Raw genomic sequence first — 25,564 nt, 5'->3', positions numbered from 1 at the left:
CTTCAGCAGGTTCCGAGTCGCACGGGACAGCAGGGCCATCAATGTTGTCGACGATAACGTCGTCGTTCTTGAGCCGGCGCAGCTCGCTGGCGACCTGTTTTGCCATAGCGCCAGAGGCAGCTGACAAAGCTTGGCGGACACTGGCACAATGTCCTGCCGCCTCTTGACCCAGTGGACGTAGTCTTTGACGCGACCCAGGGCCCCACCAGCCAGGTGCTCGAATCCTGGAAGTACACCTGCAGGAAGCTGCGAAGAAAGTGGTGTAGCAAGACGACACGTCAGAGTTGCGCCGTCGATCGGGAGTGCCGTTTGCTGGATGGCTTTGAGCCCTAGCAGCGCAGTCTCGTACACTATCACGTAAAATGTGATGTGAGCTTGCTTTCCGCGATGCTGCATGTCCGTGTGGAAGCAGCCTAGGACTGGTATGCGATGCTTGGAAAAATTCTGCAGGTGAATGGACGTTTGGAGCAGTTGATGCTTCGAAGTGAAGAGCCTGTCGAAGTTTTTATTCGTCATTAATGATGCAGTGGCTCCAGTATCCACCAACAGTGGCATGTGAATGTGTCCTTTGATGACAACAGGGATGTGTAAGTCCTTTGGGCTTGTAGGTGAAACTTGCATGGACAGAACTGTGGCACGTCGGAAGCCTGCGTCATGAAATGGGGCAATGTCATGGACCGATGCTTGTTGTTTGCGGCGAAGCCGCGAAGTGCCCTTTGATATTGCAGAAATAGCATAGGCATCTTGTTCTTGGCCCGACAATTTCTCGCCGAAGCTAAATGGCCTAACTGGACGCACCAGAAACATGGACCTGCTTGAGGCTTGTTAGCAAGGTGTTCTACATACAGTATAATCTCGTTACAATGGATCTGTTTACAACAGAGATTCGGATATTACATGCCAATTTGCGGAATTATGCCGACCTCCGTATTAGTTCCATTGATTGAGCTTCGTTTACAACGAATTCCGGTACAACGGACATTCGGATATAATTGACTAAAATGTCAGGCCAGCAAGGTGGCCTGACAATGATCAGCTATGCCTAGCTGTAGCGATAAAAAATCGGCGTGCAGCGTGCTTGGTGTTGCGTTTTGGGACGCTGACGCGCGAAATTGCTAGCCGCTGCCACCGCTTCTCTGAGCAGTCGCTGCGCGGCGAGCTTGGCCGGGGGGTCCGCTGCCGATGTGCAAAGTGCCCATTGCGCGGTTCTGAGGAGCCAGCGGGCGATGCAATTCGTTGCTTGCGACGAAGGACATTGCGATTGCGGCTTCTTTGCTTTCGCATGTCTGCTAGTGCGATGTTCTTGCCCGCAAAGTTCGGATTTGTCTCGTACATCGGCACCATGAGCGGAGTTAGGCCTAGCCACGACATCGAGTAGAAAGCTCGGTTGCGATGTGCGTGGCCGCGGTCCCGATGTTTCAAAGTACGTCATGCTCGATTGCAAGTACAAACAGTTGTCCCGCGGTGGTCTTAGTCATAAGCTCCGAAGTGCTGATAAGAATAAGAACCTCTAACAGCGGGTGCAACGAGTCAACGCTATTACAGTCGCACGTCTGCGATGTTCTACGCACGTCTGCGATGTTAGCAATGAGTGCGGCGCGCCAGGGGCGTAGCCAGAAATTCTTTTTCGGGGGGGGGGGGGGGGGGGGGGGGGGGGGGGGGGGGTTCATCCATGGTTGAACTGAACTGGAACGCATTTCTTTTGCATTAAAGGAACTTGTAACAGAAGCTAATTAAATTGTGTATAATTGTGTGTAATCACATGTAATACTGGCACTATAAAGCGTGGCGTGGCTATGTGGTGGCACTTTGCTGCGATTGCGGTTACTATGCAGCACACGAATGCTTAAATCAGCCAGTGGCCTTGTGCGCGCGCTTATGATGCAGTGTAGTGGTTCTTGGGCCCTCAGACATGAACAGCCAAGTCAAGGACAAGAAAAACATTTATCGACGTCACAAATAACAGTTAAATTCTCTCTCTGAAAAGTCAAACAATACAATTACTCTACTTAAAGTCCTAAACCTTACAGTCCCCCAACTATGCACATGCGAGTACTCGGTGCGTTCTCACAGTTGGACGTCACGCACAGTACCGTGGCTAGGTGCAAACTTGTCAGGGAAAGTGCACGATCAAGTTGTGCGAGAACGCACAAGCAGGCCAGGAACTGCTTGTTAAAGAACGCACAGGCTCACGCTGTGCTCGACATAGCACCAAGGCCACGCCCTCAGCAACTGGTTGTGCTGGACCCACTCAGACGTGGCACCATGACCACGATCGCAGCAACTGGTTGTGCTGAACCCGAATCTGGAACAGGATCAGCTGCTCGCCCTGGCCCGCACACTCGTCCACCACAGGAACAGCACGCTAGGCTTGCTCCAGAGCACTCACTCGCCTGAGGGACACGCCAAGCTCGTCCCAGCTCGTCTGGTGGCACCAGCTCAGTCTGTTTTGGTCCCTCAGGCTAAACGTACTGCTCTCTTGCAAGCTGGCTGCATTCTCGCTCAGCCCGTTGACCTTCCGAAGCTCACGCGCTTCACGTTCGTCTCTCTCTCTCGTGCACTCCTTATGGCTTCTTCGGTTCTGTTTTCTCTTTCAGTTGTGGGTAACAGTCTCTTACTACATGCAGTTGGGCTTGAGTCTACGGCATCATTTGTTGAGAGAAGTGCGAGCTATATCTAGTGGACCTTGAAACTTAATTGTAAGTTGCCTGCCACGTGCTGCGCTCTAACGTTTGGCCCACATGTTCACAGGAGCCTCGACTAGTGATCGGCAACATTTTCTGGCCATGTTCAAAAAGTATTGCAGGGCCCCTCCAAAGGTGCTAACTAAATGATGCGCAGACAGTCTGCAGACTGAACAGGAAAGGGAGAGATAATCAGCACAGGCATGTGCTATGGGATTACAACCCCTTATAACTGTCTGTACTTCTATGTGTGGGCTCATACAGCGTGCAGTCAACTGCCGATTTTTCGGACGTCCGATTTTCCGGACATGTTCGAAAATTCAGACGTTTTCGCGGCGCCGTCACCAGCCCCATAGACGTCTATATATAAGAACGTCCGAAATTTCGGATGCTGAAACTCTTCGGCGTCGGATTTTTCAGACTTTCTGCCCATATTGCAGGTCCGAAAGGCTATAATTGGAGCCCCCACCTCTGCTGCATCTATCATCTTGTAGGTTCGAACCAGCGCTTTCGCGAGTCAATCTGTTTGCGACAGTACCAGAGTCCGAAAGTCGGCTTCGCCTCAATGCCAAAGTGTTGTGGGGTGAAGCAGACCAGAAATTCACAGGGGCCGCCATCACGGCACCGTGCGGCGATGTCCTTACGGATAAGCAGCGGAAATGCACGTAGGCGTGATGGCGGCAGGTGGCAAACATGCCAGTACGGCTTAATCGCTGACAACCCTTTTGATAAGCATCTTCAGTTAACTGCTCAGTAGTGCATGTGGCCTAGCGCAGTTGCATGCGTACTGCACGCATTTAGTAGGTGAGAACCCAAACTCGCCGCACCGCCATTCATGCTGCCGCTTTGTGCGAGACCGTTAAGTGCGCCGCACAGACGCGTCATCACAAATGCATGCGTATGGTACACGCACAGTACAGTGACGGCGTCAGCTTAGTTGGCGATGTGCTGCACAAAACTAGAAATAATCGGCTTCACACGGCAGCAAATGCTGCGTATCGGTGGAGATTCGGCGATGTGTGTGCGCATCGTTTACGTGCGCACACGCATTCGGGAAAGCCGGACGAGTCATCGCTCTTCCGCCACAGTCTTTGTGTTCTGTGTCATCGTTTCCAAACTTTCCATGCGAGTGAGCTGCAATCTATTCCGCGCTTTGCTGGTATCTGCGGTGCTCATCACGAAATGCAAATTTGCAAGTGGCAGTTGGCGTGTAGTTAAGCGGGGTTCGCGGCAGGTACCGAATGTATTTGCGAGAGCCTGGGCACACACCAAAATGCCTGATAAGTGTACTGGGAGGCATTAAAGCTATTTTGTACGTAGATGTGGCGATTTGACCGCTTGAGCAGAATAAAAAAGCATGAATTTGTTTTTTCGGACTGCCCGATTTTTCGGACGATTTCGTGGTCCCTAGGGAGTCCGAAAAATCGGACGTTGACTGTATTTACTCGATATAGCATGTCTGCTCCAAATTTTTGTCACTTGAAATCATGTCATGTTACAATCGAGTACTAGCCCCCAAAAAAGTATGGCACACTGCATTTAATTGGAATCAAGACCTTGAACATGTCGACATGTGCACGTGCATTGTAGTCTGAATATTCTTATGAGAACCCATCACGAGTGATCCTTTTTTTGTTGTCTTTTGGGAACTGTATCTTTGTAGATTCCTTTGGTGTGTGTTCTAGAGGTGCTGTTGGTATTCGCTCGTTATTTTGAGAATATTGTAGGGGTGTGCGAATATTCGAAGTTTAGAATATTTTTCGAATAGTGTTTGCTATTCGATTCGATTCGCACTGAAATTTTACTATTCGAACTTCCCAAAAACAAATGCAGTCAACGTCCGGTTGAAATGATGATGATGATGACAAACTTTATTTATGTACAGGCAAAGCTTCTGTGGATTGCCCCGTAGGGGCCTTGCTGATGGTCGGGGCCCTTAGTCCAGGGCTCCGCTGGCTCTTGCCATCCGCTCTGCTCTCTGAACGAGCCTGATCTGGTCGTCGAGGGCCGGGCTGGACAGCAGTGCCTCCCATTGCTCACATGAGGTGTTCATGTTGTGGTGTTCGAGGTCGTGTAGTGTGCACTCCCACGTAATGTGGTACAGGGTTGGTGTGGCCCCTGTACCACATTACGTGGGAGTGCACCATGGGCATTCATCCCTGTAAGATGTGGGGTGCATGCGGTGTAGTGTGTGTAGGTTTTTGTAGGTTCCGGTTTGGAGTCTACGCCATGCAGTGGCCTCCTTTGTCGCAAGCTTTTGATGAGGTGGTGGATACCGTAGGCGTCGCCCTCTGTGGTAATTCAGTATTGTGGCATACTGGAGGTCAACTGGCTCCGGGTCCGCTGCAGTCGACGTAAGGAGCGCTCGGTTGTGTACGAAGCCTCGAGCTGCCCGGTCGGCGTGCAGGTTACCCGTGATGCCAGAGTGGCCTGGTATCCATATGACGGTCTGTATGTAGGAGTCGTCCTTGCCTTCCCTTGGTATTTGTGCAAGGACATGTGCCGCAGGCACACCAATTCTGCCCTGTAGGAAGTTCCTGCAGGCCTGCTGGGAGTCTGTGAGTATTGTCAGCAGCTTGTTTGCATGCAGGCCTTCGCGGATGGCAAGTGCGATGGCCAGCTCTTCGGCTTCTGTGATCTTGCAAGGGCGGACAGATGCTCCAGAGGTTATGTGGCCTCGGCGGTCGCATACCACTGCCACTGCTCCTTTAGTCGTCGTCCCATACATGGCCGCGTCCGTAAAGCGGGCTGTAGTTTGGAATCGATAGGTTTTCTGGAAGTATTGGGCCCTTGCTCTCCTTCTGCCGCTGTGTAGGTTGGGGTCCATGTTGCGTGGAATTGGGGCAACGTGATAGCCCTCCCGGACATGACGAGGTATCTCGCAGGTTTCCTGGGCTCTCGTTGTCGAGGCTTGGTATCCTAGGGTTTTTAGGACCTGCTGGCCCGTGCGAGTACGCTCAAGTCTGTTGTTGTGAGACGTGAAGGGCTTCAACAAGTTCGCTGAGGGTGTTATGAAGCCCCAGTGCCATCAATTTCTCAGTGGATGTACTCGTTGGCAGACGGAGAGCAGTCTTGAATGCCATTCTCAAGAGGGTGTCGGCCCTTCTGGTCTCAGATTGTGTGAGATTATAATAAGGTAGGCTATATGTTATTCGGCTTACCACCAGGCTTCGAACAAGTCAAAGGGTGTCTCCTTCCTTCATCCCTCTTTTCTTAGATGTCACCCGAGATATCATGCATGATATAGCCTTGACGCTGGTTTGGAGGAGCATAAGGGTGTGGCTGGCTCGTTGGTTTCTCTGCAGCCACATGCCCAGGATCCTGATCAATGGTTTCTCTGGTATGAGGTTTCCATTGAGGTATACCTCAAGTTTTTGTGATGGGTCTGTGGAGGTTGCGTGGTTACGTCTGCTTCGCCATACACGTAAGATTTCAGATTTCTCTGGGGAGCACTGTAGACCCCGCTGGCTGACATATTCTTGGATGATGTGAGCTGCAGTTTGCACGCGCTCTTCCTTTTCAGCGAGTGATCCTTTTGTGGTGCAGAGTGTCATGTCGTCTGCATACAAGGCGTGTCGGAGTCCTTCTACCTCCTGCAGTTTTCTGGCAAGGCCGACCATGGCTACGTTGAAGAGTGTGGGTGATATTACTGCTCCTTGCGGCGTGCCCTTGTTGGGAGGTTGGTATGCAGGAGTCTGGAGCTCTCCGATCTTCAACTCCGCTGTGCGTTGGCTTAAGAAGCTCTGAATGTACTTGTACGTTCTTTCACCACAGTTGGTGTTTGCGAGCCCCTCCAGTATTCCTTGGTGGCTGATGTTGTCGAAAGCCCCTTTAATGTCGATGGCTAAGAGGACGTGTTCACCGTTGCGGGGAACGTTGCTGAGAACCTCTTCCTTGAGTTGTAGTAGTACGTCCTGTGACGACAGGCCAGCACGGAAACCGAACATGGTGTCGGGCAGGTGCTTATTATCTTCCAAGTGCTTTCTTGTGTTTATGATTCTTTCGTACACCTTGCCGAGGCAGGATGTCAGCGAAATGGGTCTGAGGTTTTCGATTGCCAACTTCTTGCCTGGTTTGGGGATCATCATTATTCTTGCGTGTTTCCACATCGCTGGCACCGTGCCTTGTTCCCAGTGTTGGTTGATGAAGGCCGTGAGTGCAGAGATAGACTTGTCGCTGAGATTTCTTATCATGGCGTTTGTGATGCGGTCTGTGCCCGCTGCCGTGTTACGGGTAGTAGCTGCGATGGCCGCTCTCATTTCATTTTCAGTTATAGGTTCATCCATTGTTGGGTTCGGTTGTCCCACGTATGATGTTGTGCATGGCTCTGAGGGAGCAGGATCTCCATAGCATTTGGCCTTGATGGCGTCGACGAGGTCTTGTTGGCTGCCTGGGTAGGTGTGTAGTAATCGCTCCAGGGCCTTGTGTCCCTCTCCTTTGGTGACCCCTTCAGATTCTCAATATGCTTCACCTCATTACACTCTCGTATTGCGACAAAGCTGCCTTTCAAACTCCGTTACGGTCGAACTTAGGCAAGAGACAGTCAACGTCTGATTGGAAGTGGTCCCTAGATTTTCAATGTGCTTCACCTCCTCACACCCCCATATTGCGGCAAAGCTGCCTTTCAAGGTCCGTTACGGTCGAACTTAGCCAAGAGACAGTCAACGTTCGTTTGGAAGTGGTCCCTAAATTTTCAATATGCTTCACCTCATCACAACCCCGTATTGCGGTAAAGCTGCCTTTCAAGCTCTGCTGCGGTTGCAAATGTATTAACACTAGAAAATGCTGGTTCCAATATGGAGATGAAAGATGTGGCAGAGTTCGGGGCTCATTTAATGCTGTTTTGGACTGAAATTTGGGCAGGAAGTCCGAAAAATCGGACGCCGAAGCTTTTTAGCATCCAAAATTTCAGATGTTCTTATATATCGACGTCTACGAGGCAGATTTGGAACTCCGGACTTGAAGGGAGCACACCCTTGTCCGCCACATCAGTTGGGCTTCCACAGCAGTTGAAAGAGGAGGAGAGGCTGAGGAAATGGCATCTTTGCCTATCACATGTAAAGTGTTGTCGGCAGCACTTTGGTTGCACCAAATCATGTACATAAATACAATTCGGCCTCTACATTGCCTCACTCTTGATAAGAAAGACAACTATGCAATATGACCCCACCAGTGCTTCATCAACCTAGCGAAAAGAAACACTTTCATGTTGCTATCTCACAAGAACATACTTAGGGATTCTCTGCAACTTTTTCTGTAATTTCACTTCGAATTATTCGAAAATTTTTTGAGAAATATTCGAAAATTATTCGAAATTATTCGATTCGATTCGCACTCAATCTTTATTATTTGAATTCGCTTCGCACCCAAAATTTTGCTATTCGCACAGCTCTAGAATATTGGCTTTGTGTTGCACCCAGAACAATACCCGTTTCCAACAGAAAGCCATTTTGATGGTATAAAAGCTCTGAAATTGTGAAGCTGCAAAGTGTCTTGATAAAATGAATTCACAGTTCCTGGGTGGTAGAACCAGTGGGCACTTACTCCAATGAAGGCGAGTGAAGCGATCTCACTGCTCAGAAAGCACGCGTTTCGGCTGTGGTATTTCGTACATAAAAGCAACATCTTTCTGCTGATGATTTCTCGTTACGTTTCAAATGATATCTTTTTGTTGTGATCTGACTCAATTATCAGTCCACGTGTTACGATTGCGGTCACATTACGATCGAGTAAACGTGCCAATTCTAGTTTATGTCTTCCGGTATTCATATGTATACACACCCCATTTGTGCTACTCACCATTTGAGTCATAGAATGTTGAAGTTAATTTTTGGGCTCTCTCCTTCCAGGCATGGCCGAAAGGTGGCGAAGCTGAGGCCAACATGAACGAAGGTGACGTGGTCATTCGAGATGGCGAGCTTCTCTGCGGCATCCTCGACAAGGCTCACTACGGTCCAACCCAGTTCGGTCTGGTGCATGTCTGCTACGAGGTAAGTGTAGCGCACATTTCTGCTCAATATTGTCATGGCGTCATGACGTGCCTGGTAAACGAGAAGTCAAACTACAAGCAATACACGCTTACACTGATAGCGGCGAACAGAGTGTCGGCCGTCGTTGATCTGATCTGCGGTAAGGCGCGTCAGCATTTATGCATGCGGCATCGAACGTTTGCACCTTATCGCTGGTGGCCGTGGGAGTTCCGGAATAAGCTCAACAGTTCGTTTTTGCGCGCTCAAGCCTATCGGAAGATTACAAAATAATCTGGAAGTTTCCTGGACATTAGGGCGCGGCTTGCGCAAGGCAGCGGCTACGCGTGCAACGAACTAGTTATGTAAAAATAACAAAAGAAGCACGCATGGCAACATGCAGACAGTCAATAGGAAGTCGGCATGTAAGGCAATCAGCAGAGTGTAACATTGGGTGAGTTGATTGCCGTAATGAAATATTTGTGGCACAACTGAGAACGGGGAATAAAAATGGCACCCTATCCTGTATTTTCTCATTTTTCTTCCTCGTTCTCAGTTCTGCCACAAATATTTTGTTAAGGCAATCAGTGTAGACTGGCTTGCAAAAGGCCTTGAGAGCCGTAGCTGAAGTTTGCAAGGCCCATTATCAAACTGTAAAGTTCACAATAATGAATGCAAGAATGGCATAGCTATCAGTGCCAGGTCATATGTTAAAATGCTGTGGCGCGGCACTTGTGGACAAGACACATGTGCGCTTTTGCTGTAGCCTTGGCTGCATAGCTACAGAAATTGGTCCCTTTAAATAGTACGCTGTCATGTGAAGGTGTAGTGCAAGCCCATGTTTCCATCGCAGATGCCTTGCTTTTTTTCTTTTCAGCTGTACGGAGGTGCGGTATCCAGCTTGGTGCTGAGTGCTTTTGCAAGGCTGTTCACGCACTACCTGCAAATTTTTTCTGGCTTCACCCTCGGGATTGAAGACATCCTGGTCACCGACAAAGTGTGTCACGACTCTTCCTTCGTTTGTGCTAGCGTTCACTGCCATTTAGTACATGCATTGACAGAGGCTTCTCATTTGCCCCAGGGTTTCTTTAGGCTTGTGCAAATATGTTTATTGGTACAAAGCAAATTCAAAGTGCAAAGTAAACTGGTATAGAATAATCTTGAAGTGAACGGTTTGACTAGTGGAATTTGCATAAAACCTTGACAGTAGTGCGAGATGCTGGCAAACTTAAAATTTATTGCTTCTTTTGTGCCAAAAAGAAAACTATAGCCTCTCTAGTTGGTGCATTTTCTAAGTGCTGCCATACAGCTATTTCTAATGCAGAAATGCAAGTTCAACATTTATTACAGCTGTAGCAGCACAGAAAATTGGTTTACATATTCTTGCTTACTAGCAGCACTTACATAAATGCAACGTAGGTCTATCAAATCAACTTTCGAGCATACCACATTTCATGTAATGAGGTACCATGTAATTTGCTTGGAACGCATAATGCACTTAAGCCGGGTTCAGACTACAGTCACATCTGTCACAAGTGTCGTATCACGTAACAGCTGCATCGTCCGTTTGCATTGCTAACGACCTAGTATGTTCACATTGAGCTTTTCGGTAAGGTAAGTGTTTTACGACGTGCCAATCCCCGTTCTGAAAGTGTGTTGTGTCCTCGGTACAATTCTTGCAGCCTAGCAAGGTTCGCGCGTTTGGCCTTGGATGGGCTGGCTGGACTAAAGGGAATACGGGACGTGCGCTCTCATTAATGCATGTCGCGTCTGCCCTCTAGTCTGGCCGAGGTGTGGTTAGGGCGGCCAGTTTGGCTGCTATGAACGCCTGTTCTGCCTTCATGAAGCAACTTGTAACATACCTCTCAAAATTCCAGATAGATGTCGTTCTGCAGCTGCTTGTCACGGTACGATTTCAGACGCTGGTCATACAGTGCGGGCCTTGCTGCACTTCTATGAGTATTTCATCGCTTCACAGCCAAGACGCTTCCGCAGGGGTCATGGTTAGTGGCCGCGGGCACACAACACAATAAACACCGGCAAACCAACTGCACAGACACGCTACTGCATGACTTTCAAGACGTGCATAAAGACGCGGAATCTGGGGAGGACGGAAGCTCCGTGATCGGAAAATCAAAACAGAAACTGCTTTGCCCCTTGGTCGTACGTAACGGTCGCATCAGTAGTTGTCGTAACAGTCGCGGGCCCGCCAACATTTATGCCCCAAACGATACATACTTTACGCTAAATACAACAATGTCTGAACAAGCTCACTACGTTGGTTGCATTTACGGTCACGATCCTTACCGATGATCCGTACGTTGCAGACTTAGCCTGAACACGGCTTTATGCCCAAAGCAGGGATGGTTTAGCATTGAAACAGCATATCTGGGCGTGTGTAAAGAGAAGCATGTCGTGTCAGGAATTGTGGGAACACATTTGCTGAACACATTTATTCTGATGTTCTGCAGCCATACTGTAGAACATCAGAATAAACAGCGGCTGATGAAGCTGGCTGCACATTACCTCGTTTTACTTGTAGCTATGCTACTAGTACTCATGTTCAGAGAGTGTTTTTTTCATCCATAATCAATCGGATGGGTGTCATTGAGTTTGACTCGCAGTGCTAACGTCATCATCGTGCTAATGTCACTCCATACTGCAAGCTCGTGAAGTTGACTCCGAACTGCGAGCTCGGGAAGCCGGGTCAATTCGCCAAGCTGAGGCAATCGGTTCTATTTGCGACTGTTAGGGATATAAGAATGCTAATGTTCAGCTTGAAGTGACAAAGGCAGCAGATATTTTCCAGCACAGACAAGCACAAGTATGAATTAACCGAATTCATACCTAGTGGAGCAGTTTGAATTATGTGGCTTTAAAATACATTGAAAATATAATGGGACCAACCAGAACTTTCAGATGTGTTTGAATTAACCAAAAGTTTGCGTTATCGAGAGTCTACTGTAGTGGAAGAGAAAGCGCTAATCTGTGGGGAATATAGAGGCTGGATGAGCCATGTATTCCAGCTTTTAAAAATGCAGTCACTGCTTGCCGCTCATGATGAGAGCATGAGTATAGTTGACAAACACAAAGTACTTAAAAAAAGAAGAAAGATTTTAGAGTGTGTAATCACAGTTCGTTGACTGCTGAACTTGAATGTGAGAGTTCTCAAAAGTGATTGCATATGGCGTTTTTTGGCAAAAAACAGTGGCTGTGGCGTGTCTTGAGACTGAGCGATCACGGTGACATCACCTCAGTTATGCCGTGTCTTCAGCAACCTGCGCATTCCTGAAGTGTAGCCTCTGCAATTAGCTCCAGCTGCGCTCCTCTGCCAGAGCTAATTGCAGAGGTCACAGTTGAAGATGCGAAGGGCACTTGTTCACATTGCGCTTGACTGTTTGTAGTTATGGCAGATATTGTAATCCAGCTGCAGAACTGTGAGCCTCTCTCTACCTGCTTACGTAAACGGCACTCTTGCAGTCAGTTTGGATGAGTCAGTGGTGGGAACCTTCTTTTTGAGTGCTTCATGGCTTCGCTAACGGATTGAGGATGACTTAGTTCCGGTTGGCTAGTTTCCGTGGAAGATGACAGCAGAGGAAGATGACACTTGTAACAACACACGAGCACACGACACCGGCAACACGGCAGCCGTGAGCGCAGAACAAAAATACAAAAACAAAATGGCCGCCTCGGGTTGCGCCAGCCAATGGGAGGCGCGAGAGAAGGGGCTCGCCTCGCGCGCGCGCGCTCTGGCCAATGAGCGTTCTACAACCACCCTTCGGAAAAGCGCCGATAGCGGCCGTTCTGTTGCAGCGACGCCATTTTGAAACGCCGCAAAATGTACACAAAGAAAACAGCTTCAAAACAAGCCAAAGATGGCGGCGATCAGCCAGCTGCTGCGCCCGCGGCGCGCGCGGGAAGTTTGAACAAATTTTGCCTGTTGAGATGCATTTTGCGGCTCCCGTGGCGTCTTAAAAATAAGTTTTAACCCATTTCCCGGGTGAAATCGGCGATAATATTTTGAGGGCAGCTGCTTAGGGGTGCAAACATGCCTAAAATGCGTTTTTCTCAAAACTGATTTTCTGTCCATTTTTTACTATTCTAAGACCCGCGTCCCCCCTTAAAGGTTGCTATAAGTGGCTGTAACTGTACCTCCTTTGGTTTTCTTCATATTATTTTTGAGGAATGTTTGCTTATTGTCGCGTTCGTACAATACAGTCAAACTTCTATAATTCGAATTTGGTTATTTTGATATCCTCCCTAATTAGAAGACTATCTGCGGCCCCGTATTTTCTAAGGTAGACTTGATTTGATAATTTGAAATGGCAAACTGCATCAGCCATGTTCATGTTTCGAATATTTTGGGTGCTATGTGGAAATGTGCAATCCAAGTTTTGCCAAAAATCTGAGAAATCAACAGCACTATGGACCCACAAGGCAATGCCACATAGCGATGCTGATTGATAGGTGAAACATCCCGGCCTCATTGCTGCCAGCGAACGAAAAAACGAAAACAAACAAACAGAAACCAAAAATAAAAGAGAAGGGTTTATGGTACGCCTCGCGTGCAGTGGAAATATGCACCTGTGGAGGAGAAGACGTGCTTCACGGCAACGTGGCGGTCATGCGTAAGCAGCGTGTCCCGTGTTCCCTGCACACAGTGTCAGAACTTCATAATGAGATGATCTGCATACCTACCAGCTCTCTAGGTTTGCACGGGTTACTCCTGAATTCTGCCGAATCATCTTGATTGTTCAGGCACAGCCATAAATCTTCCTAAGAATGGCCCTAACCTCACCGCAAAAAGAATGATAATAAAGGACAGTGGTTCAAAATTTTTTTTGCGTAAGGAACCTCAACAGCCTTATGAGGGGCTGCAGGATTCTTCTCATTGATGGCAGAAGGGCGCCTTTGGTTCTGCCGCTGCGTTTGCATATGGCCTTGTTAATTACGGTTTGGTGCATTTAACCTCATTGAGGAACTTGCAGTAACACTTAAAGAGGCAAACAATATTTTTCCACGGTGTACTGCAGTGCATGCCTGCTCTACGGCAGGTGTTTTGGGCGCTGAACAATGTAAGTAGTGTCTTCATGCAAATAAACTGTTGTAAGCAAAAACGTGTATCTTTTGCATCGTATATCGCCCATTGGAACGGTGTTTAAATAAACTTTGCCGCGATGCATTATTGTCGCACGGTAAAGTGTCTGATACGGCTGAGGGGCCACTTGTTGTCACAGGACACAGAAAATTTTGTTTCTTACATAAGTGCACACGCTGTGTAATTGTGAGTACCAGTATGACGTTATTCAAAAATGTCGATGAAGTTTCTGTGGCCCTGAGAAACAATGAAAACATACGCAGTTTTTTTTTGTCGTTAGCATTGCGCCGCTCTCATTAGCATTGCTATCTGCCATTGCCTTGCGGCTCCAAAGAATTTTCATTTCCTTGGGTTTGTGGCAGCATCGCCTATTGCTAAAAGACATGGCCTTTGGAGCCCAAACTAGTGAACATGACAAATGGCTGTCTTTTATTACTTTCAGTAATACTATAATGTTCTCTTGACCTAGTATGATCTGCTAATTCGAATATTTTTTGCAGTCATAGTGACCTAACGAGGTTTTACTGTACATATGGCATTCCTTGCCATTTCTTGCTGTAAAGAAGATGGGATCCATGTGAAATATTTCTCACTTTTTGGGTGTCACATATTGGCCAACCTTAAATGATGCATAATAAATGTCATTGTCATTTCTATTGCTGTTATTATTACTCTTTTGTGATTTACGCTCTGTAATGTTTTAAAACCAACAGCACACACCTCAGGATCCTTGTCAGTGGTGCACTCATGTATTGCATGAAGGTGTGCATGTTGCCATTTGAGGTCATTGAAGAAATTTATGGCCCTCATCAAACCACGTAAAGTACTACAGTCGAAACCCGCGATAACGAAATCCCGAGGGAACGAAATTCTCACCGCAACGAAATATTTTCGGAGCACCGGCGAACACCCATAGGAGTCAATGCATTTCGTAACTCGCGACTACGAAAGATATTCATACCGCAGTCCCTCATTAACGAAATTTTTGAAACACGAGTGCGAAAATAGTCTACTCTCGCAACATTAACTACATTCGAAAACTGCTGAAATGCATTTATGATACACTTAACTTGTGCAAAACTACCGCTACAGTGCATTTGAGAAGCAGCTGCCATCATTGTTTACAAAAAAACATAAAGCTGGCGACAATGATGATGATGATGGCTTGCCGAAACGCCTGCTCGTTATCGCGAACTACGTAGGCAAATCCACATTCCTCATGGAGTTTCGTTCGTTGGCTTGGCTCTGTGCTTGGCTTTGTCGGCTTTGCGCGCACATGGTCGCGTGTGTGGTGCCATTTGTGGAGCGTTTGCTTGGTCGCTTAGTGCAACGTGAACTGTGTGTTGCGATTGCTTCGTCCGATTTCGCTGCCTGCGAAGATGCCACCTCCAACGAAAAAGCGGAAGTTCATCACGCTGGAAGATAAGGCTGCAGTCATCAGTGAAGTGGAAAAGGGCAGGAAAAAAATGGACATCGCCGAAGAATTCGCCGTTGTGTGCAGCTCGCTGTGCACGATTCTGTGCTGATCCGCGCTGATCCAGCGGAGCCGGAAGAAGGTTCGCCTGTAGGCGCACTTGATGACGGTACTGGTGACAGCGCAGTGCCTCCGCCACTGACCAGTGCATGGGGTGAACTTTGTGCCGTGGCAAACGAGATTCCCGATCGAGAGGCATGAAACTGCTGCATGTTAAGGCCCGCCAAAGCAAACTTACTGACTTTTGGAAATAAAATGTGTGTTTTTTGTAAATTCCATGTCTTTTCTGCCGCATTCTCGCGCCAACGAAATTCCCGCAAGAGCGAAATTTTGTGCTTTCCCCGCCGATTTCGTTATTGCGGGTTTCAACTGTACCACATACTAGATATGCCAGGGTGTGCATACCTAGGCACGACAAGGCACTTCTGGAAAGCTTGTGAGGACCTGAAGGGAGTGACTACCACTTTTTACGGTACCTGTCTTTAGGGCAGCGGAAGGCTTACCGGCCGGGGTGTTTAATCGTGAGATGGTAACGCGGAAAATTCTATGAAATATTTTTTATCCAAATGTATTGAGCTGCAGCACTGAAGAAGCATGCAACGCATGCTGCAATATTAGGTGAGCGCGATAACGATTATATGCTGGCAAACAAGTCAGGCTGCGTCACTGAAGCTTATGTTGAGGCAGCTTGTGTTAGCATGCTGTGGCATGCCGCGCCGCAGCTCGTCATAGGCTTTCGGTTCCACTAGTTGCTGTGAAGGCAGAGGGGCTTCTCCTTTTCCCTCTTTGTAAGCAGAGAACAAAGCGGGGGATGTGTAACAGTATACAGACTGTAAATTTAAGCACTGAATTATGGTGCGCTTAAACAACAACACACTACATTGAGCAATCCGAACAACTCCTCTGTGGAGTTCCAAGGCTTGTCACCATGCTGCACGACATATTGGTCTTTCTGACTTTCAAATGCAATTTAAAAATAGAAATCATATTAAATATCAAATATCAGTCATATCAAATAGCAAAACGAATGCTTGATTCTGCCACCATAATTGAGTCTTTCTACTTCCACTGTGATCTAATCACACCTTCTAGCTGGTTGTCAGTCCCTTGAAATGAGGAGGACCATTTGAGTTGTCTATGTTATCTCTTCTTGGTGACCTGTGCAGGCTGACAGGAAGCGCAAGCGCATCATGAAGAAGGCCAAGACACAAGGCGATGAGGTGGCTATCAAGGCCCTTGGACTTGAGAACGAGGATGAGCTGGATGCCATCCAGCTGGAGGACAGGCTGAGGGCGGCGCACGTGGCGCGCAATGACCGACAAATGAAGCAGCTCGACTCCAGCATGAAGTCGGTCACCGACGATGTCAACAATCAGATCAACAGGTCGGTGGCCCTTCCTTTTTGGGATAGCTATGCTGTGAAACCTTGACAGAACATGGACATAACAAACTGTATGCTGTAACCTCATTACAATAAAACTTCTTTAGTCTAAACTCCATTAACTTGGAGAACTTAATTGAGATTTCTCATCTGGTCCCAGCAGGCTTGAGTGTTTTTCAATGGCATCAAACTCTCATTAGTTTGGTTATGTTTGGCCACACCTTGTTTAATTCATACAATCCTTCCTGTGCACCGAGAGCGAAGCACCACAAATGTGCTTTGCAAAGGAGTGAAAATTGTAACTAGCTTCCACCAAAATGAAGCAATGCAGTCCGCATCGCTATATTTATCAGTATAAACCGTACAGGCCAAGACCCACATGGGAAATTGGAACATTTTGTGCTTATTTACGTTTACCACCATATGCTGCATGGCATTGGTCGTGTGTCTTCAGAATGGTTGCCTTCCATGATCTCGGACATTCTTAGTGACCTAGGGCACATCAGCAGCGATCCCAGAAAAGAGAAGTTTTGTTTGTGACTATGGTGTTGTCCACAGCGACTGTGGCAAATGGAGTTTTTTCATTGGCTTATAGTGCAGGTTCATAAGTGCCAAATGTGCCAGCCATTTCTGGTGACCATCTCAAGTGTATTTTAAGAAAATCATGTTTTTGTGTTACAGTGGAGACAGGGAATTGCTGGCATATGTCAGACCTCATCCAGCAGTGATAATTAAGTAGCTGTATTTTTTAACTTTTTCAAGTAAAGCTTGTTATGAGTTAAGGATTTCGGTGGTGGCAGTATTGCACATCAAAAAACTGGCGCTAGTGGGTGTATAGAAATGCGGCCTTCGAACGTGCGCCAGTCATGTGCATATTTGTGAGCGCCGTTTTCCAATAATTGATGTTCTCTTGATCATGGGCTTGTCAGCGATAATCTGTTTCTGATATGGCAATCTGATCTTTTATTGACGTCGCTTGTCATTTCACGGTGCCACATTTCATTGTTGCCTGGATGTGAGCGCTTGACCATCTTTGTTGCTTGTAGCAACTGAAGTGTCGCACTGCTAAGCATGTGGGTGAAGGTCCACTTCCCAGCGTCGAGGAAAGAAAAAGACAGGAGGGAGCATTGCGCAATGTGATAGAAGGAATGTGACGAATAGTAGCGCAGGCACACACACCAAGCGAAGCTTGGTGTGTGTGTGCCTGCGCCAGCATCATCGTGGCCAAGATATGGGCCATGATTTTGTAGGGATGCCTGCTGCTCCATCCTCTGCCACTGATTCATGGCTGACTGATTCTGTTGATCACATGGGTGGAATCTCACTGTGGCCACAGAGGAAGCATAGATGAAGAAAGCATAGGAGGGAATAGTGTCAAACAATGCATCGCTACAGAATGTTTAGGGTAAATTGATGCGGCAATGCTTCGATGAACGTGGTGTTCCAAGACAGTCAGTTCTGAAGGCACACTCTTCTTTTGTGATATTTGGTCTGACTAGCAGTGGAACCATCGATGGGCAGCTGTGCATTCTGCACTGTGATAAGATACAAGAGTGCAATTGGCGCTACGCCAACAATGCTGTTGTTCCTGAATGTTGATGCTTGTTGTGCCTATTGCTTGTGATTGAATGTTATCCCCTGAAAGAGACGATTTAAGAAAAATGGCTTGCATTTGCTAATGCTCATGTTTCATGTGATGATGATTTCATGTGCTAGCGTAATGTTTCAGACTTTTGACTTTCAGACTCAAATTTTTTTTTTACTTTCTTGTGACAGTTCTTGTTGCATTTGGGTTATCATAGTGTGACTTTATTTTTAATATTTTAAGATTAATAGCAATGTACGAGTCGCATTCACACAGTCTATTATAATTGGCACACACAAGATTGCGGCCCTGCGCAAACAGCTAGTTGCCTCACTCATCTGCATTTCCTTTATACTTAGGGTTAATGGATTCAATGCTACTCAAGTGTACTTTCACCTGATTCTGTTTGACACAGCATGTTGAACTAGGAAAGAACGTTTACTAGAAGAAAAAGGTTAACTGGGGTAGAAAGGAAAAGAATATGATTGTTGCATCATCGTGGGCCTCATTTTCATTGAACCCCTGTAATGGGCACATAATGTGGGCTTCCATCATGGCAGAAACACTATCAGTATTCCTCTAAGTGGCCAACCAATGCCTGGCTGGTTCATTTTGGTTCACTCATGTGGCAGGCTGTTCTGTCTTGTTCTTTTCTTAGGGCCTGCATTCCAGATGGCCTGCTGAAAAAGTTTCCCAGTAACAACCTACAGCTGATGGTGCAGTCTGGGGCCAAGGGAGGAATGGTACGGTGTCTCTCCTCACATTGAGCATCACTCAAATACATCACTTAGAACCAGGCACCATATCGAGATGTTCTTCTTAATAGTGCATTGTCATGTTGTTGCTGTGGTTATGAATAATGCGATTACAAAGCATAAGAGCAAACCCTTTCTTGAGGAAACTTGTGCAAGTAACACTCAGAGTAAAACAGTAGTGATGAGCACAGTTATGGATCAATGAAATGTGATCTTTGGATGTAACATGTTCGTTATTTCGTATATAGGAGTCACGGTGCATTGCAGCATGTTATATCCATTTTTTGCATTCATTCGTGAATGATTCCAGAATTTGCATCATGCACATTGTCTGATTAAAATTACAGTAGAATCTCTATGATACGACTCTCACAGGGTCGCGAAAAATATTACTAGTGGTGCAAACACTGTGGAAACAGCAGAGTTGGTAGCTTTCCCTAGCTTGTCTGCAACCTCCAAGTTGCCTCCCTACTCCACTCGCCTCCGCTAAAAGATGATATACCCAGGGGCGAGACAGCTGTGCTTATTGCCCATTTTTGATGCGATTCCGTTTTCCTATGCCAAGCTGCTTCAAAAGCATAAAAATTGTAGAAATTGTGCCAAACTGCTCCAAAACAGCCTCAAAAGCAAGAATTTTGATTCCCACGTCAGCTTCTGCGAGAGAAAAAGGGCTGAGCGCTGAGTTGACAACATGATTTTCCAAGCAGTGAGTGCCCAGGGACTGCTAGTGATACCAAGTTAATGAGACGTTTGCAGAACACATGGACGCACCCAAGCGGGTCTCTTCTATGCACCTTTCTAATGAAGGCTCTCATGGTGCTGTCATAATCTTCTCTGGGTTGTTGTAAATATGCGTGACCCATGCGAAGATGTGCTGCCGTGCCCCAAGCGTGCTGCTTCTACTCGCTTGGCTGTGTGCTGTGGCGCTACTGTCGCTTAGCGAAAACTATCGAGTGGCATGTGTAGTGGGTTTGACTCTCAGGTTCTTTGCTGCACGTAATGTATTCCTCCGGTCGCTGCGGTTGCTGTGTCGATGCTGCTGCGTGTGGTCTCCTATGCATGCCTTTGTCGTGGGAGTGCTCGTACCATTACGCCCCATCTCATGCAAGGGTGAGGCGAGTACCTTGTTGCATCAATGCGGCGACAACTAGCTTGCTGCATGCGGTGCGTCTCTGCGATGCTGTACTGGTTTTGCACGAGAAGGTGGCAGCGGACTAATGCAAAGTGTGTTTTGTGCCGTCCCTTAATAAAAGCGTGCAGTACGCTTACAATGGCACTACGCTTGCAGTAGCACACGCTTGTTGAGAAAGTCAGTGTGGCGAGGCCCGTGCCACACTCTTGAAAACGGTGCCGCACGAGGTAGCAGTGAACTGCGGTGCTGTGCGCTTTTGTTGTTGCCAGTTAAAAGTGTGCAGTACACTTGATGCTGCACCAGCTGCGTGGCCGAGCATATAGCTGAAGGCACGCTTATTGTGATCTTCTCCTGACAAAGAGTAATACTGACCTGCAGGAAGCTCTGGGGAAGCTTGAAAACCTAAATATGCAGACCTAAGTCATATCACTGATCTTAAGCAGAAGCCTACTGCTATGTAACTACAGTTCTTGTGTAATCACATTTTTTTAAAATTTTTGACAAGTGTGATGCTTTTTCGTTTTCTTTTTTTCCAAATGTTTGAGGTGAACCTAGTTTTCAGAACCTTTTTTCAATTATTTCATATGTTTGTTACACAGGCTAGATAGGTTGCGAGGTATGTAAAAAAGTAGTGCAGTTCATGCTTGGTGATAATCTGTGAAAAAAACTTTCTTACAAAGGCTGTTTCAGTATTATGTGTATTCTAAACAGATTAAAATATGTGCTTGTCCCTCCAAGTTGCGACAAATTTGTTTTTTCAAGCTCCTAAGGTGACATATTAGATGCCGCTAACTGCTCCAAATCAAGGTTCTTCTGCTCCAAAATTGAAATTTTGCTGCTCCAAAGACTGCTCCCACTTCAGTTTCAGCTGTCGCACCCCTGTATACCCTCCTTTCTCCTCACCCTCATATTATTGCACCTTACCCTCACCTGCCTTTCACACTCCTTGCTATACTATACTATACGTGGCTATGCTATGCTTTACCCTCTGAGGTTATGACATGCACTTGATGGGCGATGCTGACAGCCAGCCAAAACCGGTGTTGCGGCATGCACGCCCGCACTTAGCTTGTGCTAGTGTTTCTCGCGCCCGTCTATGATTGCTGCAACTTGGATTACCCCAAGATTCATATGAGCTGTGATTGTATCACCAAAACTCTACTGTATTAAGAACACCTGTGAAATTTTTTCTATTTTTCTATCTACTCCACCGAAGTATCTCGAAATATTGAAGGCTAAACTTACTGGCATGCAAGGTTAATCACTGTGATAAGTTGGTTAAGTGAGGGAAGGGTGTGGAGCGTAAGGTAGTCCCCTTGTCATGTGCGATGTTGTATGTACATTGGCCAGACAGGAAGGTCTCTTAATAACCATCTTAATTGATCAGAGGCCTTTATGAGAACGCTGACCTTCTGTATGTAGCAGTGGAAACGTGACACCAACCAACGTATTCATTAGAGTAGTCTGCAGGTGCACTACCGAGTGTCTATTTCGATGGACTACGGCACGTCACTCAAAACAAGCGTGACCCCCGACTTGAAGAGAAGAAGGCTTTATAAACTCTGATGCTCTCTGGTGCCCCACAGTCACCCCTGAAGAAGGGTCCGAGTCAGACCCAAAACGTCGGGCTTTTTAAGTAAAAGAAGTTTTTACTTTTAATGAATACGTTGGTTGGTGTCACTTTTCCAATGATATTTGCTTCCCAACCAGACAGAACTCCGTCAAATGTTCACCTTTAATTCTGTATATAGGAACTAACTTTTCACTGCATTGCAAAAAATGCAAGTGTGAGCTGGTGCTGTCCGATAGTAAAAAGATATTATTGAAGCACAAAGATAAAACTGTTCGGGAAGCCACCGCATCATTCTTCATTAAAAAGTCTGGTCAGTTTTGTGTTTCGAGGCCTTCTGTGTTGCCGCATGATTTGCTAATTGTTTATGTGGCTGCGGATTTTTAGGTTTCTTGCAGTGGTGTTAGGCTTCATATTTTGCATTCATGATAATAGAACCCCCTTTGTTAGCTTACGTTCATGCCATATGTTGTTGCCGTTCATGCTATATGTTGTTGCCGCTGACCCTTGTTTCTCATGCAGTCTAGTTAAGGACGCAGTGGAGCTGTGCCTGCTTGCTGCTTCTCAGTATGCCTTGAAAGAAGTCTTTCCAGTGGAATGTGGCATTTTGATTTGTACATACAGGGTCTAGTTGACCAGGAAGGGCTGAGCTGTAATTATGCTTACCATAAGCGAAAAAAGTCATACAAATAAATAGAAGAGGTCTGGAAGTGGTTACCTTCAAGTTCCCACATTTACAGTAGCTACCACCTGGCCTAAGCTGAAATATTTTTGTTGAGCTATGTCGCATTTCATTAATGATGATGAAAGATTGAACTTTGCGAGTTTCGAAAATATTTACGGCACTGCACTAGCCCAACCTTCTGAAAAGACACTTTCGAATTTGCAATGCCACACTGACATGCCATAGGCAGAAATGAAATGAACAAGGCTTGTCTTCTGGCCTTGTTGGTGCAGAAAATTTCTTTTGAGCGTTTAGCACATAGAAGATGTTGGAGTTTTGCTGTAAGCGTTACGAAATCAAAATTGAGTGCAACGAGCGTCTAGTTATTTGCGAAATTGATGGAAGTGGAGTTTTCGAAAAAATCCTTTTCAGTTTAAAGCACTAACCATATATAATAGTTGTTTTATTGTGATATCAATTATATGGACACTCCAGGTGCGTCTTTGCCATTGCCATCCCTGTTGATGTCACTGCCATTGTCATGTTCCGTATAAAGTGCAATTTGATAATATCACCCTGCATGCCATATGTTCTATGTGGGTACCTCATGCAGAGATGAAACGAGCTGACTGTCTTTGTCGTGCCAAAGGCGCACGGAGACAGTAGCCAAGAGGGGGGCTTTACGTGTCTGGCAGGAAATGTGTACTTTGTACCACTGGGCGTGGTTGCCCGCAGTTGCATGTGTTGTCGTATTTTTAGAGATGATTAGCAGATGGCTCATAGCTTTGTAGATGTTGCGTTGTCATTGCAAAGTTTGCGTTGAAGCCATAGGCAATGCATAAGTCACTTCACTTGCTGAAGTGGCTGCGTTTCCTGAAGGAGTTAGCTGCTAGCCATGCTTCATACAACATTCCAATTCGGTGCTATTGCATTCATTGCTTTGCCTTTGCGGCATGACCTTTTTCCATACAAGACTACTGCTTTGCTTGTTTTGCTGCCTCACAAAGCTCGTACTAACTGCAAGCAGCAGAAACTGCAGTGTCCATGTGGTATTGTGCGTTTTCTAATGCACACATAGGAACGACAACAGCAACAACAACAATAATAATAATAATAAAATGTAATGCCTGCTCTTGGGTATAGTTAGCAGTAAACAGTAGTGCAGTGTTGTGCTGGGCCTCTTCAATTTCTTTAGTTATCATACGGATCGGAAACACCTTCACGTTCCACTGTGCTGTAGTGCTGAGACAACCCAAAGCTGCCCAAAGGTTGCAAAATTGAGCACTGGGAGTGTTAGCCAGAATGCACGTAAACGTGCCGACAGCATGACGGCAGCAGCCAAACCTTTATGCTGAAAGTATGGTTTGCCTCAACCAAGAAAATAGTATGGAAACTAGGCTTGTGCAAATATTCGAGCACTTCGAATATTCAAACGAATAATACAGTATTCGAATTCGCTTCGAGTCGAATTTAAATTATTGAAAATTTCGAAGTATTCGAAATGAACGAATAGGTGTATATTAGTCCGCTAATAACCCCCCTGTAAAGGTGGTTTCACTGCAGTGAAGGGGGTGCTATACCGTGAATACACCTTTCCAAGGAAAATCCGCGCTGTTCGCTTGTAATCTCCTGTAAAGGTAGTTTCATTGCAGTGGAGGGGTGCTGTACAGTGAATACACCTTTCCAGGAAAAATCCGCACTGCAGCGAAGCTCCATTTTAAGGTTAAATGAACATATTCCCTCACATCGATTCATCATTTTTTAAGTTTAAAAACTTGTTATAACGGCTTATATGCTCCAAGTATAGTAAATTTTAAAACGTAACATCATTTGCATTCTACTGAAAGCCAAATCCTGCTACTATTAAACTTTGCTTGCACTTCCCTTGAACCAAAGAGAATGACATTTGCACATGCCTTGTTACAATTAAAAAAAAAATGTTGTGCAGGTTGGTTGGGTCATGACAAATATGCTCACTTTTCTTTATAACATGTGATATATACTATTCGAATTCGATTTGAAATTATTCGACCAAAATCATTACTTCGAATTCGCTTCGAACCTAAAATTTACTATTCGCACAAGCCTAATGGAAACGAGTGAGAGTGTGAGGTGTGCCCTCTGGTGTCGTTGCAGGTGAACTGCATGCAGATCTCGTGCTTGCTGGGCCAGATTGAACTGGAAGGGCGCCGAGTGCCACTTATGCTCAGTGGACGCACGTTGCCGTCCTTTCTGCACTACGACACATCACCACGGGCAGGTGGCTTCGTGGACGGCCGTTTTCTGACGGGCATCCGGCCACAGGAGTATTTCTTCCACTGCATGGCCGGACGTGAGGTGAGCCCATCTGCTGTCATTGCCATGCATGCCTGTTGGCTGTGTTGTTTTCAAGCACTCTCGTGTGGCATGTACTGGCTGCACAAATCGTATGCCTAGGTGATGTCTTTGGGATGACTGTCAGAAAGCCATAAAGAAGTGTTTCAGGAATGTGAAAAGAAAGTACCCTCAACTTGGCAGCCCATAATTTTAACGTGTGGGGTTTTCAAAAATATCAAAAGTGCTAGTTTTGTTGTGTTGCACGGTGTGCAAGCAGTGCTTCTTTGAAAATGCCCTGCAGTATTAGGTGCTTGAAGTGTGTGATACAAGTGCAATATAACCATCAGAGATAGTGTGTGATTAGCAACGGTAGCAGTTGCACAAGAATGCTTCGTTTGCTAAGGGCACAATGAACGCATCAGCAAGTCGAATGACAAAGGCCATATCAGTTGTAGTGATGCCGTGCTGTGTTATGCAGGGTTTGGTGGACACGGCTGTGAAGACCAGCCGCAGTGGCTACCTGCAACGCTGCCTCATTAAGCACCTCGAGGGGCTTATGGTCTGCTATGATCAGACGGTCAGGGACAGTGATGGAAGTGTCATACAGGTACATGGCATGTTTGTCATAAAGTGGAACATTGAGTGTCTTAGAGTGTTTTGTTATGCCCAGTGTAATTCTGTCACAGAACTGCTTTTTGCGCACCCCTGCCAAACAATTCTCACTATGGTCAAATCCCACTATAACGGACACCTCCAGAAGTCCTTATCACCGACAGAGGTGCGGCTTTTAGGGCAGACCTAATGCAAGAGATCCTGCAATACAGCCAGACTAGTCACCGATGGACAGCTGCCTGCCACCCGCAGACGAATGGCTTCACCGAGTGTCTGAACGAAACCCTCGCTAATATGCTGGCTTTGTACATAAACGTCGAACACAAG

The 25,564-nt window shown here is 46.5% G+C and overlaps 1 protein-coding gene across 3 annotated transcripts in view; it reads left to right on the top strand.

The window, feature by feature from the left end:
• Nucleotides 1-25,564, top strand: part of LOC119406069 (DNA-directed RNA polymerase I subunit RPA1) — a 220,865-nt gene that overhangs the window by 102,064 nt on the left and 93,237 nt on the right. For all 3 annotated transcript variants that reach the window (XM_049419296.1, XM_049419295.1, XM_037672927.2), the window contains exons 13-18: nt 8,534-8,674; nt 9,528-9,647; nt 16,389-16,606; nt 18,847-18,931; nt 24,446-24,646; nt 25,104-25,232. In XM_049419296.1, coding sequence (XP_049275253.1) covers nt 8,534-8,674; nt 9,528-9,647; nt 16,389-16,606; nt 18,847-18,931; nt 24,446-24,646; nt 25,104-25,232 — 894 coding nt within the window. The remainder of the gene's footprint in view (nt 1-8,533; nt 8,675-9,527; nt 9,648-16,388; nt 16,607-18,846; nt 18,932-24,445; nt 24,647-25,103; nt 25,233-25,564) is intronic.

The sequence above is a fragment of the Rhipicephalus sanguineus genome, chromosome 9 (assembly GCF_013339695.2).
Source record: "Rhipicephalus sanguineus isolate Rsan-2018 chromosome 9, BIME_Rsan_1.4, whole genome shotgun sequence".
Classification (NCBI taxonomy): domain Eukaryota; kingdom Metazoa; phylum Arthropoda; class Arachnida; order Ixodida; family Ixodidae; genus Rhipicephalus; species Rhipicephalus sanguineus.
This window is presented reverse-complemented; position numbering and strand designations above follow the sequence as displayed.